The 17,993-nt window shown below is 57.4% G+C and overlaps 2 protein-coding genes and 1 long non-coding RNA gene across 6 annotated transcripts; 1 reads left to right on the top strand and 2 right to left on the bottom strand.

The window, feature by feature from the left end:
* Positions 1 to 464: 464 nt before the first annotated feature.
* On the bottom strand, positions 465 to 2,309 carry LOC138732689 (acrosin-like). Its single transcript, XM_069879344.1, has 4 exons — positions 2,122 to 2,309; positions 1,527 to 1,792; positions 1,113 to 1,258; positions 465 to 901 (listed from the first exon to the last, which is right to left on the bottom strand). The coding sequence occupies exons 1-4, from the start codon at positions 2,298 to 2,300 to the stop codon at positions 521 to 523; spliced, it is 972 nt and encodes a 323-aa protein (XP_069735445.1). The 5' UTR covers positions 2,301 to 2,309; the 3' UTR covers positions 465 to 520.
* A 1,374-nt stretch (positions 2,310 to 3,683) lies between these two features.
* LOC138732691 (uncharacterized) lies at positions 3,684 to 5,239 on the bottom strand. The gene is made up of 3 exons (XR_011339306.1): positions 5,164 to 5,239; positions 4,014 to 4,166; positions 3,684 to 3,847 (listed from the first exon to the last, which is right to left on the bottom strand). It is a non-coding gene; the product is annotated as an uncharacterized lncRNA (long non-coding RNA).
* Positions 5,240 to 9,472: 4,233 nt separating this feature from the next.
* Positions 9,473 to 17,723, top strand: LOC138732688 (acrosin-like). 4 transcript variants are annotated; one of them, XM_069879340.1, is made up of 8 exons: positions 12,544 to 12,643; positions 13,693 to 13,993; positions 14,244 to 14,403; positions 15,047 to 15,579; positions 15,813 to 16,010; positions 16,188 to 16,453; positions 16,702 to 16,844; positions 17,227 to 17,723. In XM_069879340.1, exons 4-8 carry the CDS (start codon positions 15,509 to 15,511, stop codon positions 17,527 to 17,529), a joined length of 981 nt encoding a protein of 326 aa, XP_069735441.1. In that variant the 5' UTR covers positions 12,544 to 12,643; positions 13,693 to 13,993; positions 14,244 to 14,403; positions 15,047 to 15,508; the 3' UTR covers positions 17,530 to 17,723. The 4 variants fall into 4 exon arrangements, with proteins under 4 accessions (XP_069735444.1, XP_069735443.1, XP_069735441.1 ...); XM_069879341.1 differs by lacking the exon at positions 15,047 to 15,579 and having other exon boundaries at positions 17,227 to 17,722; XM_069879343.1 differs by lacking the exons at positions 12,544 to 12,643; positions 13,693 to 13,993; positions 14,244 to 14,403; ... (1 more) ...; positions 16,702 to 16,844; positions 17,227 to 17,723 and adding exons at positions 9,473 to 9,524; positions 10,192 to 10,542; positions 10,953 to 11,022; positions 11,245 to 11,381 and having other exon boundaries at positions 16,188 to 16,407.
* Positions 17,724 to 17,993: the final 270 nt, after the last annotated feature.

Here is a 17,993-nt window from a genome sequence, read left to right as displayed (position 1 = left end):
TCGGCACGAGGGGAAGGACTGTAGCTCCTAGCACCCCGCAGGGTGATGTCCTCCACCTCCCAACATGCTCTGGAGTGAAGGACTCAACTGGCAGCGTGCTAGAGGGCGAGAACTCCCCTTCTGGCATGGCCTGGGGTGAAGGACACCCCCTGCAGCATGGGGTGAAGCACTCCAGCTCCCAGCATATTGTGGGCGGAGGAACTGACTCTTCTGCCCCACTGCCTGGAGAAGCACTCCAGGTCCCAGTGTGACGTGTGGGAAGGACTCCAACTCCCACTATTACACGGGCTGAAGGAATCTTCCTGGATGGAGTTTTTTCAGACTTTGATATGGCAGCACTTTACAGCTTGTTGAGGTGGATCGCAAATTCAAAATAGCTGCTATCTAGTCATCAGTTGATTAACCATTTATTCATCCATTGATTAACAAAGCAATTCAGAGCTATTCAACAAGACTTGCTCTACCTAAATCTATAACCTAACTACAGATACCAAATGGGCAACGTTGTCTGCTCTGCCCCTCAAGCCTTTCCAGCCCACGGGAACTGCAGGAGCTCCCGCATCAATTTAAAGAATGCCACCAGCTTCTGGTACGGGAACGGAGAGGGCGTAGCGCTGGCGGCCTGCGTTGGCTTCTGAAGGGTCACTGAGGTGAGCGCTGGCACCTCAGCTGGGGTTGGCGCAGGCCTTTCTGCTGGCTGCACCTCAGCTGGGGTTGGCGCAGGCGTTCCTGCTGGCTGCAGCTCCGTCTGTTCCAGGATCCAGTTGAAGAAATGCCGAGTGGAGACGTAGACCCCCGGCCGACGGACTCTGGCGCAGCCTCTGCCCCAGCTGGTCACTCCCACCAGCCAGAAGAGCTCAGCCCGTGGATCCCGGCAGACGAGAGGACCGCCGCTGTCTCCCTGCAGCAAAGGAGAGAGGATGAAGGGGACGCTGGGGTCTCTGTGGGCGTGAGGCCTGGCTCCTGCTCTCTCCCAGCAGCTCCAGAGCGGTGTTCCCTGCGCAGAAAGGCTCCGCTCTGGCGCCGGAGCCGGCGAGACCTGGTCTGGGAGGGGGGTTGGGGCGGCCGTGCCGGGGCTGCCTGCGCTGCTGGGTGTCGTCTCCCGCTCCTACCTGGCAGGTGTCGATGCCGCCCTGCGGATATCCTGCGCACAGGTTGTGCTGGTGGATGGCCCCGCGGTACCAGCCGCTGCCGTTGCAGACGTGGGTATCGATGAGGAGGACCTGAGCCTCCTGCAGCACGTCGTTTGATGCTAGAGCTGGGAGCACAATCAGGAAGGAAGTGTCAGCAGCGCGTTGCCGGTTCTCCTGCCTTGCTTGGGGGAGCCCCTTCCCTCGGGTTTGCCTTTGCCTCTGCAGAGGCATCTCAGCAGCGTGTCCCTCCCGTCTGGCCCTGGGGAAGGGGTCAGACCCGTCTCTCCCGGGGCAGATGTCCTCGCAGGCTGACGCTGCCTTTCACCTCTGCTTTTAGGAAGCCCAACCCATCTCTGCACCCGGGTCGCGAGTACTTCTTTTTTTGGAGCTCACCTCCCTCGGCGGTGACACCCCAACCGCCCACGTAGCAGGTGGTCAGCTGGGACACTTTGAGCGAGGGCTGGGGCACGCAGGCGACCTGCACGTAGACGTTGCACTGGACGGGCTGGTCCAGTTCCAGCAAGGCGATGTCATTGCTCTGCGAGATGTTATTGTACTGATCGTGGACCAGGAGCCGCTTGATGTTGCGCACTTGAGCCTCGGGACCCAGGTGACTCAGCTGGGTGGCACCGGCCACCACACGCCATGCCTCAATGTTCCTGTGAGACAAAGGGAAAGAGGGTTTTGGGGAGCGGAGCCACGTGCTTCGGCAGCTTGGCTGTCGGCTGCCTTCTCCTTCCCAGGGGAGAGAGGGAAGCAGCGGTGTGGAGAGCGCGGCCGCCCGAGCGTGGCTCAGGCCCGAGAACCGTCGAGCTGGAGGCTGACAGGAGGCGGTGGCAGGAACCCAGCCTTCTCCTGAGCCGTCTCTCCGCTGGGCTGGGAGGGAGCGGGAGCACCGCGAGGAAACGGGGTGCCGGTCTGCCGCGGTGCTGCAGGCTGGGCGCCTGCCAGCGTGGCGGGGATGTCCCTGTTCCCTGGTGCTCCTGACCTGGCCTCGATGAAGCAGTGGGCAGCTGTGAGGACCCACTCTGGGCTGATGAGGGTCCCTCCGCAGACGTGCCACATGCCGGCTGCCCAGGGGCTCTGGATGCTGACGATCCAGGGCCAGGACCCCGCCTGGGCATCTCTGCCTCCAACGACACGCGACGTGCTGTAGCCGTGATCCATCAGACGGAGTCCGCAGGTCCTGTGGAGACCAAAAACTCGTGACTGTCCTACTCGGTGCCTCTAGGATTCCTTTAGCCCCGCAGAGGAGTTGTGCCTGCGGCCTGCGTGCTGCCGGGGACCAGCGCCTCCCAGCCTGGGTCGGGGGAGCTGAGATGTGGCCACAAGGGACAAGCGGGCACCCTCCAGCAAACCCCAGCAGAGCCGCCCCAGCTCCCTCCCCGAGCCTGGGGCCACTCACTCGCAGGTGTCACCTGTGCCCTGCACGGACTGGCACAGAGACAGAAGGACAAGGACGAGGAGCACACGCATGGTGCCAGCGACACGTGCCACCACAGTGACTGAAAGCTTGTTGCCACCAGGACAACAGCCGACAGACTGCCTGCCGGGCTCCCGCTGCCTGCAGAGCCCTCGGCCCCGGGCTGATGTCACAGAGGCGCTGGTTGTGGGCACCGGGCACGTCGGGTGGGGGGTGGGGGGCAGCGTGGGGCGTTGCAAACGGGAGACGAGATGGGGGGGGCAGAAGCTCAGGTCAGACCCCGCCATGGCCCCGCTGGATTCTCTGCTGTCCAGATCCCACCGTGCCATGGGGAAAAAGACTTCTTATACCAAAAATAAACCCCATAGTGTGAAGGAATCGAGCTGGCATCCTGCTGTGTGGTGAAGGACTCCAGCTCCCAGCATGTCATAGGCTGAAAGTGTCTAGATCCCAGCGTACGGTGGCGTGAACGCCCTCATCTCCCAGCTTGCCGTGGGCTGAACACTCCAGCTCCCACGTGCCATAAGATGGGGAACTGCAGCTCCCAGCTCCCCAGAAGATGGATCGATCCCACTCCAAGCATCTAAGGGGCGCGAGGGACAGAAGAAAGGACTCCAGCTCCCAGCACGCTGTGGGTTGGGGGAATCCAGCTCCCAACATGCTGCAGCGTGAAGAACACCAGCTCTCAACGTGTTTTGGGTCGCTGAGGTGAGCGCTGGCAGTGGGGTTGGCGCAGGCGTTCCTGCTGGCTGCAGCTCCGTCTGTAACAGGATCCAGTTGAAGAAATGCCGAGTGGAGACGTAGACCCCCGGCCGACGGACTCTGGCGCAGCCTCTGCCCCAGCTGGTCACTCCCACCAGCCAGAAGAGCTCAGCCCGTGGATCCCGGCAGACGAGAGGACCGCCGCTGTCTCCCTGCAGCAAAGGAGAGAGGATGAAGGGGACGTTGGGGTCTCTGTGGGCGTGAGGCCTGGCTCCTGCTCTCTCCCAGCAGCTCCAGAGTGGTGTTCCCTGCGCAGAAAGGCTCCGCTCTGGTGCCGGAGCCGGCGAGACCTGGTCTGGGAGCGGGGTTGGGGCGGCCGTGCCGGGGCTGCCTGCGCTGCTGGGTGTCGTCTCCCGCTCCTACCTGGCAGGTGTCGATGCCGCCCTGCGGATATCCTGCGCACAGGTTGTGCTGGTGGATGGCCCCGCGGTACCAGCCGCTGCCGTTGCAGACGTGGGTGTCGACGAGGAGGCATTTGCAGTGACTGATGCTTGAAGTATCTCCTCAGTTTCCTCCATTAGTGTTCCACCTGCATGTCAAAGAGAGAAAAGGTCACAAAAACCCACCAGCAAACAAGGAGCAAGAGGGAAAGCAACAAGCAGAGGCCTCCAAAGTGACTCCAAAGTGCTGGCTGGGGACACGTGTTGTGTTCTGGCACTGTCAGGCTTTGCAGAGGCAGAAAAAGCTTCTTTTACCTGCTTAAGCGTCCTCTTCAGCTCAGCATTGAACTCCTTCAACTCGGTCTTCTCTTCTTCCACCTTTGCAATAGTTCCCTGCAGACATTCCAGCTGCTGCAAGAGGAAGCTCTTCTCTGAGAGCCACGACTGCTGCTCCCCTTCTGCAATAGCCTGCGGGGTATTCCGAGAGGAAACTACGTGAGCTGGTACTACAGAAAGGATGGGGGGCTAGAATCAACACATCGGGGACAGTGAATGGACTCAGGAATGGACAGTACTAAATTCCAAGTTTTCCTTCTCTTCTGAGAGTGTTCTTCTCTCTAGGAGAGACCTCTACTGCCTAGAGTTTTCCCTGTACCATCCTCTAGAAACCCTCTGTTCCCTCCCAAAGGAGTCACGGACAGATCACCGGCTGTCTTTCTGTGTCTGATATCAGGACTAGTTTTCCCATGCCTTTTTAGCTGGATCTGCGCTTTTATTTCTCAAATATCTCTATTTTCTCCTCACTGTCTTCTCTCAGACGGGTGATACAGCTTTCTGCTACTAGTAAACTTTGTCTTCTCAGCCTTTACTCCAGATGCAGATTACACAAATTATTGCCCAAACCATACCACGTAAATAGAGACAAGCTTGAAAATGAATGTGACTTAAGCATCAACGGCAGAAATCTTCAGAATTTAGGAAAATAACCACTCTGAGTCATAACCGAGTTTTACATGGCTATGGCCCCTTTTCCTGCTTATTCAGAAGAATGCAACTGCAGAAGTTAAACCAAAAAGCAACCACTGTTATAAACGTTCTTCTGCTCTTGTAGCTGTCTGTAGTCTCTCCGCACAGTCCATGACACTGGTCATCTCTCTTTTTGGACTGTCTTCTCCTACTTCAGGTGAGTAAGAGGTGATGCAGCAGGTGATTACCCCGCTAATTCAGCTACATAGCCGAACCCCCTGCCACGGGCAGGAACACTCCCACTGGATCGTTCTCCTTCTCTCCCCCCAGGGCTTGGCTTGGCCCCGGCAGCGGCATCGCTGTGCTCTTCCCCTTCCACCCTGCTCTGGGGGGCAGCTCATTCCCACCTCCCCGGACGCAGATCACAGAACCATAGAATCCCCAGGTTGGAAAGGACCCACCGGACCATCGAGTCCGACCGTTCCCCTCAGTCACTAACCCGTGTCCCTCAGCGCCTCGTCCACTCAGCCTCCCTGGTGGAGCCTGAGGCCCTTCCCTCTCCTCACGTGTTGACTACAACTCCCGGCATGCCCCGCGGCGGACTCGGACTGCCGGATCCCGTGGCGAACTACAATTCCCGGCTTGCCCCGCGGCGCTTCCGGTCACCGCGCCGGAAGCCTGTGTCTCCGCTTCCGGCCCGGGGCGGAGGGTCCCGCGGCGGGCGGTGCCGGGCGCGCTCGTTGCGGCGGCGCCGTGGGGCCTCGGGGCTGGTTCCTCCCCTCGGTTCTGGGGCTCCGGCCCTGTGGGGAGCGGCCTCCGCCCGGCCCGGCTTCGTGCTGCTGCTGCTGGCGGGCGGCCTGGGCTTCGGGGCCCTGGGGTGTTCCGGGCACCCGGACCGGCTGGGGCCCGCGGGCTGCGCTTCCCCGCCTGGTACAGCAGCTCCGCCGCCTGCAGCCCCTCCCGGTGCGGCCCTGGGGCGCGAGGAGCCGGGCCGCCCTCTCCTCCCTCTTCCCCGTCCTCGTTCCCCCCTCTCTCTCTGCCCTCGTCCCACCCCCCCCCCCGGCTTCATCTTCCTCCAGCTTTGCCCTGGTCCCCCCTCTTTGCCCTCGTTTCCTCCCCTCATCCTCATTCCACTCCTGCCGTCGTCCCCCTTCTCCTCTTGCCTCCCACCCTTTGCATCTCGCCCCTCTCTGTCTCCCCCTCTGCCCTCACCTCACTCCCTCTGCTACCCTCTTTCGCCCTCTCTTGCCCCCCCAGCTTCATGTCTCCCCTCTCTTGCTTCACTCCCGGACCCCCCCATCTACCTTCATCCCACCCCACTTTCCCACGTCTCCTGTTCTGCTTTCATCCCCCTTTGTGCCCACGTCTGCCCTCCTGGCTGCCTTCATCCCCACCATCTCCCTTCACCATCCCCTCTCTCCACCCTCGTCCCCCTGTCTCTCCCCGTCCCCCCGTCTCTCCCCCCTTCCCTCGTCCCCGCTCTCTCCTCCCCGTCCTGCCCTTCTCTGCCCTCCTGGCCCCTCACGCCTGCCCCGTCTCCTCTCTCCCCAGCACAGCCCTGCTGACCGGCCCCTTCCAGACGTGCTCTGGGATCTACCCCGGCATCTTCAACCCGGACTCGCGGGGGCTGCCGCTGGCGGAGGTCGCCGTGGCCGAGCTGCTGAAGGCCGAGGGCTACGCCACGGCCATGGTGGGCAAGTGGCACCTCGGCTTGGGCCAGAACGGCTCCTTCCTTCCCACCCACCGGGCCTTCGACCACTTCCTTGGGGTGCCCGACTCCCACGACCAGGTGAGGAGCTGGTGGGCATTGAGCGGGAATGGGGAGAGAGCTTGAAGGGATGAGGGAAAGGCTGGGGATGGATCTTCCTGGACTTCAGTAAAGCCTTTGATACAGTTTCTCTCAGCCTTCTGCTTCGGAAACTGTTACCTCTGGCCTGGGCAGGAGAACGAGCTCCTGGGTGGAAAACTGGTTGGCTGGAGGGCCCAGAGAGTGGTGGGAGATGGAGTTAACTCCAGCTGGAGGCCAGTGACAAGTGGTGTCCCCAGGGCTCAGTGCTGGGTCCAGCCCTGTTCAATGTCTTTATCACTGACCTGGATGAAGGCTTTGAGCGCACCCTGAGCAAGTTTGGAGATGACACTGAGCTGGGAGGAAGTGTGGATCTGCTGAGGGTCGGGAGGCTCCAAAGGGATTTCAATAGGCTGGACCACTGGACTGAGACCAACAAAGCCAAATCCTATGATTCCATGAAGGACAAAATGTTCTTTGTTCTCTCCAGGGCCCCTGCCAGAATCTCACCTGCTTCCCACCCGACACCAAGTGCTTTGGGACCTGTGACCAAGGTGTGGTGCCAGTCCCGCTCCTCTGGAGCCAGAGCATCGTGCAGCAGCCCATCTCTTTCCCTGATCTGGTGCCGCTCTACAACAAATTCTCCTGGGACTTCATCGCCAGCTGTGCCCGACGAGGCGTCCCCTTCCTGCTCTACCAGGCATCCCACGTAGGAGATGGGGACGTTGCTCTGGGCTGAGGGGAAGGGGGAAGCCTTTGTTCTGTGGGGAGGGACCAGGTTGGTCTCAAGACCAGGTTGGATGGGGCCTTGGGAAGCCTGGTCCAATGAGAGGTGTCCCTGCCCATCACAGGGGGGTTGGAACTAGATCATCTTTAAGGTCCCTTCCAACCCAAACCATTCTATGAGAGCAGGGCAGCACCTCAGCTCCCGCAGTCCCCCTCTATTCCTCTCTTGTGAGATCTTGGCTGGAGGCTTGTATCCACTTCTGGAATCCTCAACATGAGAAGGAGATGGAGCTGTTGGAGCAGGTCCAGAGGAGGCTAAAAAGGTGATCAGAGGGCTGGAGAACCTCCCACACGAGGAGAGGCTGAGAGAGTTGGGCTTGTTCAGCCTGGAGAAGAGAAGGCTCTGAGGAGACCTTAGAGCGACCTTCCAGTACCTGAAGGGGCTCCAAGAAAGCTGGAGAGGGACTGTTCACAAAGGCTTGTGGTGACAGGATGAAGGGGAATGGGGATAAACTGGAGAGGGGCAGATTTAGGCTTGATATAAGGAAGAATTTCTTCACCATGAGGATGGGGAGGCCCTGGCGCAGGTTTTCCAGGGAAGTTGTGGCTGCCCCATCCCTGGAGGTGTTCAAGGCCGGGTTGGATGGAGCCTTGGGCAGCCTGATCCAGTGGGAGGTGTCCCTGCCCATGGCAGGGGGGTTGGAACTGGATGACTTTGAGATCCCTTCCAACCCAAACTCTTCTATGGTTCTATCACTCTGCTGAGCAGCCAGGATGAGGTGCTGAGGGACATGGGTTAGTGATTGATGGGAATGGTTGGACTCGATGATCCGGTGGGTCTCTTCCAACCTAGTTATTCTATGATTCTATCTCGTACCTCAGTGCTGCCCAGAAGAGCCCAGTGTGGGCCCGCTGACAGGTGGAGGGTTGGTGTCCTGCTCCGTGCTGGGCTCTGGTGGCACAGAGATGCTCCATCTAGCTCTGCAGGATCCCACTGTGACCTTCCCTGACTCTGTGTCTCACCAGCATCCATCAGCTGAGGAGCAAGGTGTCAGAGGAGCACGAGGTCATCAAGAAGAAGGAGCTGGAGACTGGTCCCAAGGCCTCCTATGGCTACGGGGGCAAATTTGGAACAGAGCGAGACCGGATGGATAAGGTAACAATCATAGGAGGCTTCCTTGGGCCCTAGTGGGAAGATTTTTTCCTCACAAAGGATAGGAGCATCCCTGAATTGCGTCCTGGAGACCTTCCATGACTTCACAGATTCGCGCATTCTAACCATCCCATAATCTGTATCTGCGATCTATTTGAACCCATGGGTGTAATTTATCTCTCCAGCTTCCACTCAAAGTTCCCCTTAGTGAAGAAGGACTTTCTTCTGGCTTGTTTTGAACCTGCTGCATAACAATTAAATCTGGTGCCTTCCTACTTGTGCTTGGAGAACTAATGACTAATTCCCCCTCGAATTCTCCATTCCAGATCTCTGTCATCTCCCCAGGGTGGAGCCGTACTTCATATTCCCTGTTCTCACATGAAGTCTTTTCTAATAATCCTCATTACGCTTCTTCCCGTGCCTTTCAGCATTCAAGACTTCAATTTCTTTAACAGCGAGTAACAAGGAATAAGGGATAAGACATGAGAAAATGGCCTCAGGTTGCTCCAGGAGAGGTTTAGATTAGATATTAGGAAAAATTTCTTTACTGAAAGAGTGGGGAAGCATTGGAAGAGGCTGCCCTGAGAAGCAGTGATGGAGTTTCCATCCCTGGAGGTGCTCAGGGCCAGGTTGGATGGGGTCTTAAGCAGCCTGGTGCAGTGGGAGGTGTCCCTGCCCACGGCAGGAGGGTTGGGACTGGATGATCTTTAAGGTCCCTTCCAACTCAGACCGTTTAATGATGCTATGATTGTATGCGCAGGACCTGCATTTTCAGGATGTGCTTTATCAGCTTCCCTGGGCGCTTCGTTCTTTTGATTAGCACAAAGTTTGCCCCAATGTTTGATTTAATATTATGAAATTTGGGCATTGGCAGAGGCTGCCAGGGAGGTGGTTGAGTCACCATCCCTGGAGGAGTTTAAAAGATGGGTGGATGAGGTGCTGAGGGACATGGGTTAGTGACTGATGGGAATGGTTGGACTCGATGATCCGGTGGGTCTTTTCCAACGTGGTGATTCTGTGAAATGTTAGTTTGCTTAGTGTGATGTTCAGAACATCACCCTGTCTTGCAACACTTTCTTCTCAGTGCGCGGTGGGCCACGAGTACGTTGCTGAGGTCGGGAAACACTCCTCACAGACGGATGCAGCCAAGGGCTTTGGAGGGACGTACGGAGTCCAGCGGGACCGAGCTGACAAGGTGTGTTGGACAAGGTGGCCGCGATGTGTCCCTTTGCTTAGTCCTGCTCCTAAACTGCTCCTGGAATCCTGGGGTCAGTTCTGGGCCCCTCACCACACGAAGGATGTTGAGGCTCTGGAGCGAGTCCAGAGAAGAGCAACAAAGCTGGGGAAGGGGCTGGAGAACAAGTCTGAGGGCCCTGGGGGTGTTTAGCCTGGAGAAGAGGAGGCTGAGGGGAGACCTCATTGCTCTCTACAACTACCTGAAAGGAGGTTGTGGAGAGGAGGGAGCTGGGCTCTTCTCCCAAGGGACAGGGGACAGGACGAGAGGGAATGGCCGCAAGCTCCACCAGGGGAGGGTCAGGCTGGACATCAGGATGAAATCTTTCCCGGAAAGGGTGATTGGTCCCTGGCAGGGGCTGCCCAGGGAGGGGGTTGAGTCCCCTTCCCTGGAGGGGTTTAAGGGACGGGTGGACGAGGTGCTGAGGGACATAGGTTAGTGATTGATGGGAATGGTTGGACTCAGTGGTCCAGTGGGTCCTTTCCAACCTGGTGATTCTATGATTCTATGACTCTTGCTTTGGCTTTACGTCCTTGCCTGGCTGAGTTCCCACTGTCTCCCCAACCACCCTTGTCATGTTACTTTTCTTCCTTGCCCTCTCGGCCTCCTCTGTCTCCTGCTGCCACAGCCCCCATGACTCACACTTGCTTTGTGCACCCATTCTAATAGACTCTCATCCTGCATGGTCCTGATGGTGCTTCCTACCATCCACTCTGCCCCTTCCAAACCCCATTTCCTGGCTTTTTCCTATGTCCCTGCTGCTCTTCCTCCTCCTTGGAGCTCCTCCCCGGTGCTACTCCCCATCTTCTCCCCCTTCCCTCACCAACCCCATGCTCAGGGCACCATTTCACTCCGTGCACCACCTCAGATTACTCCAAGGGCTTCGGTGGCCGCTACGGCATGGAGAAGGACAAGGTGGACAAAGCAGCCGTGGGTTTTGACTGCCAGAGCCAGGCGGAGAAGCACGACTCTCAGAAAGGTGAGCTGGGGGAGCCCAGTGCTGCAGGCAACGTCAGGACTGGAGCTTGGGACTCTTCTTAGTGGGGCCGTGGAGCACTTGGGGTTTCCATGAATGGTGGAAAAGCCACAGGGAGCTGTTGGTTGCTCAACGCTTGGAGCAAGGGGATGGGACAGGTGAGGAAAGCCACTGGATGAAGAGGAGCAGCAGATTTCTATGGGCACAGGGATCTCCTGGGCAGTATAGAGACTATATGGAGGTGTTTAAGGGATGGGTGGATGAGGTGCTGAGGGACATGGGTTAGTGATTGATGGGAATGGTTGGACTCGATGATCCGGTGGGTCTTTTCCAACCTGGTGATTCTATGATTCTACGATCTCAGCACTGTCCTTGCCTATCAAGCTGGACCATTCTTTTGCTTCCCCTTGCAGAGTGCTGCTGGCTTTAAGGAGATGGCAGCTCCCACCTCCTCGTATGAGAAAACGAGACCAGTGGAGGCAGGTGAGACAACTGATAACCAACCCCGGGCTTGGTGGGAAGCTGTGAGCCCTGTGGTCCCCCTGTGGCACGTGCTGTGGTGGGATATGGATTAACTTGCTTGGAGGGGCAGAAGAAGGTGGTTGAGCTGCATGTTTCTCTGGGAGAGGCAGAGATCTGGGTTTCTCCTGGATGCTTGGTGGAAGGGAGCCACTGCACAGGCTTGATCAGCTGTCTTCTCCACAGGAGCTTCCAGCGGCCCCGGCAGCCTGCGATCACGCTTTGAGAACATGGCTAAGTTAGCAGAGGAGGAGAGCAGAAGGCAGGCGGAGGAGGAGCGAGTGAGGCATCAGGCTCGGGGGAGCCAGCCAGCTCGGTGGAAGGTGAGCCATGGCCATCCTGTGGTGTCCTCCAAGGCTTGTGAAGCAGACTTTTCCTTTCAGCTCCATCTCCTTCCACCTGGTCTCTTTACAGTAACCTCCTGCCTGAAGTGCTTCCCTGCAACTGCCAGGGTCTTTGCTCCTCTGCTTCTCTCTTGTGAGTCCTCATCTGGAGGACTGTGCCTAGTTCTGGAATCCTCAAGAGCAAAAGGGGATGGAGCTCTTGGGACTGGTCCAGAGGAGACTACAAGGATGATGTGAGGGCTGGAGCATCTTCCATATGAGGACAGGCTAACAGAGTTGGGGTTGTTCAGCCTGGAGAGGAGAAGGCTCCGAGGAGACCTCGTACTGACCTTCCAGTACTTGAAGGGGCTCTAGGAAAGCTGGGGAGGGACTGTTCCCAAGGGCTTGGAGTGATAGGACGAGGAGCAACGGGGATAAACTGGAGAGGGGCAGAGTTAGACTGGACATCAGGAAGAATTTCTTCACCATGAGGGTGGGGAAGCCCTGGAGCAGGTTGTCCAGGGATGCTGTGGCTGCCCCATCCCTGGAGGTGTTCAAGGCCAGGTTAAATGAGGCTTTGAGCAGCCTGATCCAGTGGGAGGTGTCCCTGCCCATGGCAGGGGGGTTGGAACTGGGTGATCTTTAATGTCCCTTCCAACCCAGACTATTCTCTGTTTCTCTGATTCTCTGATTCTATTGAACTTCTCAGTTGTCACCAGATTTTCCCTTCCAGCACACAGTCAAGGATGTGCCCTCACCTAGCCATGGTCTCCTGCGCTTTAGCCTAGGCTCCCTCTTGCCTCTAGTATCACAGAATCATAGAGTCACCACCAGGTTGGAAAAGACCCACCGGATCATTGAGTCCAACCATTCCTATCACACACTAACCCATGTCCCTCAGCACCTCGTCCACCCGTCCCTTAAACCCCTCCAGGGAAGGGGACTCAACCCCCTCCCTGGGCAGCCTGGGCAGTCTGTCGCAGATGGATTGTGAATGGTCCGTGTTTATACTGCCAACCTCATCTAGGAAGCTGTGTCTCTAGGTGGGCAGATACTGACTTAGGCATAGTGCTTTCTGAAGATGTGAGCCCATCAGTCTTTGAGTCATACCACACAAAGTTGAAACTCATCTTCTCCTTATTTCTGTGCAGAAGAATGCTTTATAACAAACGTTACTCTGAACTCAAGGGGAACTAAGAGAAGCCTCCCAGCAGCTAGAGCAGCTCAGGCAGGAGATGAAAGAGCAGCGAGAGAACGGGCAGGTAAGTCTGACTAGAGGCTAGGTTGAAAGAACAGGCAGGTGGCAATGGGATGTGAGCTGCGAGAGCCAGCTAACAGAGCAAAGGGAAGTAACAAGAAATTGCAATGCGAGTTGTAGGACTGAGGAGGCAAGGACAAATGCAAGCTGGGCAGGTAATAGATAGAGAACAGCCCTGCTGGGAAGGGTTTTGGGTTGCTTGGGGATGAGAAGCTCAACATGAGCCGGCAGTGCGTGTTTACAGCCTAGAAAGCCAACCGTATTGTGTGCTGCATGCATACCCAAAGCGTTCTAGGATTCTATGATTGTACTTTACTGCAGGCCCTGAAAGCACAGAGCATGGTAAGCTCCAGTGATCAGCAACAGGAAGGAAAGGTTGCAACAGAAGCAGAGCTGGGTAGAAAAGCAGAAAGAGGTGGCTGAATGAATGTGATGTTGAGACAGAAGGACAAAAATGTTGTAGCTGTTGGCAGGTCCCAGTAACACATTCTCCACTTGTGTTTATAGAACGTCACAGAAAAGCTGCAGACAGAACTGCAGGGAAGTCAGAGCGAGATCAAGGCCATCAAAGAGGAAATGAATATCCTAGTTCAGCAGAGGAATGCTCTGCAAAAACAAGTGACTGAAATACTGATTGGTACTCCAGTCCTCAAGCAGGCGGTCTCTCCCCTTCCTGCCTCTCCATTGCGGAGCAGGCTCGTGGGGATATCCCTCTGACTGCCATCATAGTGTGGTCTCCATCTCGGCTGGTCTGAAGGAGACTTACTGGTCAGCTGCTGCCCTGGACAAATGGGCTCGTCCTTTTGCTTGATCACCAGCAGTCATCAAAATGGATTTCTGCTGGCCAGTTACTGCTAGCCTTCTTTTCTAAGGTGGTTCCTCAGACAGATGTGGTGACCCACTTGAGTTTTTAAACAAGTTGGCTGTATCTGTTGTCAATCTGGTACTGCCACAATAGGGTGAAATTTAAAGCTGTTCTTTTCCTCACAGGATATGATATGACTGACAGTGACAAGCTGTAGTATTTCACTACTTTGTTATGTTTTACTTCAGGTGGAAGAGTTGTCATCTGAGCTTGCAACCTCCAAAGAGTCCCAGCAACTGATTTGCCACAAAGCTTAGCAAGATCTGAATGAGGCACGGGAAGTGTCAAGAAAGAAGATGCTGGAGGCTGTGCACCTGCAGAAGATCCTGGAGGAGAAGAGGAGTCAATGGGAGGAGGTGGAACGTCAGAACAGGGAGCTGCAAGCATGTCTAAAGTCCCTGGAGATGAAGAAGAGTCAAGGGAAGAAGTGGAGCATCACAACATGAAGTTTCAGACTTCCCTAAAGGTCCTTGAGAGTGAGAATGCCAGGTAAATGGAAGCCTGTGAGACTCTCCGTTCTGTTGAATGGGTTTCCTCTTTCAGATCTTTGCATACGTAAGTGGCTCTGGCAGCATTTCCTAAAAAGCAGAGTTCTGAACTCTCCATGCAGATGGGTTTCATTTTCTTTTCCTTTAATCCTCCAGTTAGAGTTTCCCTGAAGACAGTGGCTTTTGGAGTAGTCCTAAGAGTTTATTAACTGTTATACCATGTAGTAATGAGTGCGTGCTCTCTCTTTCAGGCTGAATCAGTCTCTGAAAGAGAAAGAAGTGAAGGTCAGGACCCTGGAAGAAAACAACCTTGCCCAGCACAAGGAGGTGTCTCGGCTTCTTTCTGCTATTGAGCAGAGCCGGCAGCAATATTCAGATGACAGAAGAGAAATACAAGCACTCCACAACCAGGTAACCTATGCACTAGCATCCTCTTCTCCCGGGACATGGAATAACACCTTCAGGCTGTAGGCCCCTCTCTGTTTCCCCTCCCAACAACACACGCTCCTTCTTATTTTGCCCAGTCTTTGCCCATTGAAGTCAAGGCTGGATCTGCCTCTATTCTCCCCTGTTCCTTGGTGGTTCTTGGTATTAAATCTCTGAGAATCATAGAATCATAGAATAACCAGGTTGGAAGAGACCCACCGGATCATCGAGTCCAACCATTCCTATCAAACACTAAACCATGTCCCTCAGCACCTCGTCCACCCGTGCCTTAAACCCCTCCAGGGAAGGTGACTCAACCCCCTCCCTGGGCAGCCTCTGCCAGGGACCAATCACCCTTTCTGTGAAGAATTTTTTCCTAATGTCCAGCCTGACCCTCCCCTGGCGGAGCTTGAGGCCATTGCCTCTCGTCCTGTCCCCTGTCACTTGGGAGAAGAGGCCAGCTCCCTCCTCTCCACAATCTCCTTTCAGGGAGTTGTAGAGAGCAATGAGGTCTCAATGAACTTCTCAATTAATTCTCACAAGCCCAGTGTCTCACAATCTTTAAAGAAAAGTTAGATCTGAAAAGGAACTCAGTCATCGCATCATTTATTGCTGTGATTTATTGCAGTGTAAGACTGAAAACACACATTGCAAAAACTCCGTTTTGAAACCAGCAATGTGTTAAGCGGAGAAGCTGTAGGAGCCCTGTCCTGGATGCTCCGGGGGAAGGACGTGGTGGGGCCCGGCTGCAGGAGCAGGGTGGCAGCGCCCTTCCCAGAGAGGCCGTGCCGCCGTGTGTGGCATTTCCCTGCTCGCTGCCACCTGTGAGGCGGCTGCCCCCCGTCACCCGCCATTCGGTGGGTCTGTCAGGGGCGTCCGACCCCAGCTCCTGCCTCCCCTTCTGCTTGGAACGTCCCGAGTTGCCCCCCTGCCCCGAGCTCACCGTGCCGGGCGCCCGCAGCCCACGTCTTTGTGACTTCATCCCGAGGCCAAGGGCATCGCCGGCAGCGCCAGCGCCGCGGGCATCTGTTGGCTGCTGCCTGGTGGCAAGAAGCCCTCGCCTGTCGCTGTGCCACGTCTTGCTGGAAGCATGAGCGTCCTCCTCGTCCTCGTGCTGCTGGCCCTGTGCCGGCCCGTGCAGGGCACGGGGGACACCTGCGAGTGAGTGTCCCGGGCTGCGGGGATCCCTGCAGGGCGCCCGCTGGTCCCTCGTGGCCACAACACGGCTCCCCAGGGCTGGCACAGCTCCTCTGCGGGGCTGAAGCTGAGGCGGGGGGGATGCCCGCCCGCCCCACGGCGTTCCCTGGCCGCATCGCGAGGGAAGGCGGCCGAGCTTCAGCCCCAGCGGTGGCCAGGCACCCGGCAGGGCACTCACGAGCCTCTGGTTTCCACAGGACCTGCGGACACCGGCCCATGGATTACGATGCTGGCACGTCGCGTGTCGTCGGGGGCAGAGATGCCCAGCCGGGCGCCTGGCCCTGGATCGTCAGCATCCAGAGCCCCTGGCAAGCCGGCACGGGGCACGTCTGCGGAGGGAGCCTCATCGGCACACAGTGGGTCCTCACGGCCGCCCACTGCTTCACCGGGACCACGTAAGGAGTGGCTGAGAACAGGGACTCCCCTGCAACGCTGGCAGCCTCCAGCCCCGTGTTCGTCGCTCCGTAGCGCTGCTTTCCTCTCCCCCCTGGAAAGGAGAAAGCGGGGAAGTGCTGGGCTGCTGCAGCGCTTGGCTGTGCCCCCTCCCACCCCGCTCTCCATTTGCCTTCCAGGAGCACCGAGATGTGGCGTGTGGTGGCCGGTGCCACCGATCTGACCCAACTGGGCCCCGAGGCTCAAGTACGGAGCATAAAGCGGCTCGTTGTTCATGAACAATACAACGAGACCTCGCAGAGGAACGACATTGCCCTGCTGGAGCTGGACCAGCCCGTCCGGTGCAGCTCCCACGTGCAGCTCGCCTGCCTGCCTGACGCCTCGATCCGAGTGTCGCAGCTCGCGCCCTGCTACGTCAGCGGCTGGGGCGCCACCGACGAGGCATGTGAGTTCCTCAAAAGTGCTCGTGTCCCCAGCGCCCCCTTGGCACCCTGGGGCGGTGGGTTGGGCGTCCCGGCAGCAGGGGCGAGAGGCAGCGTCTGCCCCTGGAGGGGTGGTCCTGCCCCATTCCCCAGGGCGAGACGGGAGGGATACACCGGCACAATCCTCTCCGGAGGCAAAGCCGACCCCAGGCAGGGCAGGAGGAGAGCTGGCAACGCGCCGCTGGATGTTCATTTCTGTCTGTGCCCACAGCCGGAACCTCCCACGTGCTGCAGGAGGCCCAGGTGCCCCTCATCGACACCCGCGTTTGCAACAGCAGCGGGTGGTACCGCGGGGCCATCCACCCCCACAACCTGTGTGCGGGATACCCGCAGGGCGGCATCGACACCTGTCAGGTAGGAGCAGGCGACGAGTCGGGGCCCAGCGGCACCAGCAGCCCCGGCACAGCCACGCAAACCATCCCACTGCTCGTGGGGCTCACCTCCCCTTCCCCATCTTCCAGGCTCTGCCCCGAAAACCCACCCAGCGGTCCTGGCCGCCCTCAGGTCCAGGGGCCAATCCTGGAACATCCCTCTGCCGCACAGCCAGGGTCACGCCGTGCAGAGAGGAGAGAAAACCCAGCGACCCCCTCCCAGAGCGGGTTCTGCCAGCTCCTGCAGCGGAGCAGAGCCCTTCTGTGGAGGGAACACAGCTCTGGCAGCTGCTGGGAGAGGGGGAGCCGGCCCTCATGCTGCCAGAGGCCCCCCAGCACCCACAATCCTCTCTCCTCTGCTGCAGGGGGACAGCGGGGGTCCTCTCATGTGCACAAAGCGCCGTTCGGACCGCTTCTGGCTGGTGGGACTGACCAGCTGGGGAACAGGCTGTGCCAGGGTCCGTCGGCCGGGGATCTACACCTCCACGCAGCACTTCCGAGACTGGATCCTGGTGAAGATGGGGATGAACCCAGCAGGGGCGGCTGCACCGACCTCACAGCCAACACACGCGGGCAAGACACCCTGTCCAGTTCCACGACGGAAGATAAAAAAGTTGGTTAATCTGCTGCAGGCTATCCTGAAGTCCATAAAGGAAATATACGCTTGAGCAGCACGATGGATAAGATCTGGTGCAATGACCCTTGTCAGTTTTGAATCTGCAGTTAAGTTTTTGATTCATTTCTAGCCAATCATTCTGAACAATTTAGAATTACTTTGTTGACCAACTGATGATTGAGTGTTAATAGATAGTAGCTAATTTACTTTTGTGATCCACCTCAATAAATTGAAAGTTGCTGCTAAATCAAAGTCTCAAGAATTTCCCTCTTTAGCCTGGTGGCATGCTGGGAACCGGAGTCCTTTATCCGGCGGCATGGCTGGGGATGGAGTCCTCCACACCCCTGCAGGGTTGCAGCTGGTGTCCTTCACTCCACAGCAGGCTGGGAGGTGGCCTCGTTCACCCCACAGCAGGCTGGGTGCTGGACTCCATCACCATGGAAAGGGTTTGGGTGGATCGGGTGGATCCATCCAGGAGGATGGTACCAACCACTGAACAAAGGCCACGATTGACAC

Source organism: Phaenicophaeus curvirostris, chromosome 36 (assembly GCF_032191515.1).
Source record: "Phaenicophaeus curvirostris isolate KB17595 chromosome 36, BPBGC_Pcur_1.0, whole genome shotgun sequence".
In the NCBI taxonomy this organism is placed as follows: Eukaryota; Metazoa; Chordata; class Aves; order Cuculiformes; family Cuculidae; genus Phaenicophaeus; species Phaenicophaeus curvirostris.
This window is presented reverse-complemented; position numbering and strand designations above follow the sequence as displayed.

Excerpts from the sequence above, each read along its gene's own strand:
- LOC138732689 (XM_069879344.1), bottom strand. The coding sequence starts at position 2,300 with ATGGATCACGGCTACAGCACGTCGCGTGTCGTTGGAGGCAGAGATGCC. Across the intron at positions 1,793-2,121 it reads CACTGCTTCATCGAGGCCAG|GAACATTGAGGCATGGCGTG; the intron begins GTCAGGAGCACC and ends TTTGTCTCACAG. Across the intron at positions 1,259-1,526 it reads GGGTGTCACCGCCGAGGGAG|CTCTAGCATCAAACGACGTG; the intron begins GTGAGCTCCAAA and ends TTGTGCTCCCAG.
- LOC138732688 (XM_069879340.1), top strand. The coding sequence starts at position 15,509 with ATGAGCGTCCTCCTCGTCCTCGTGCTGCTGGCCCTGTGCCGGCCCGTG. Across the intron at positions 15,580-15,812 it reads GGCACGGGGGACACCTGCGA|GACCTGCGGACACCGGCCCA; the intron begins GTGAGTGTCCCG and ends TGGTTTCCACAG. Across the intron at positions 16,011-16,187 it reads CACTGCTTCACCGGGACCAC|GAGCACCGAGATGTGGCGTG; the intron begins GTAAGGAGTGGC and ends TTTGCCTTCCAG.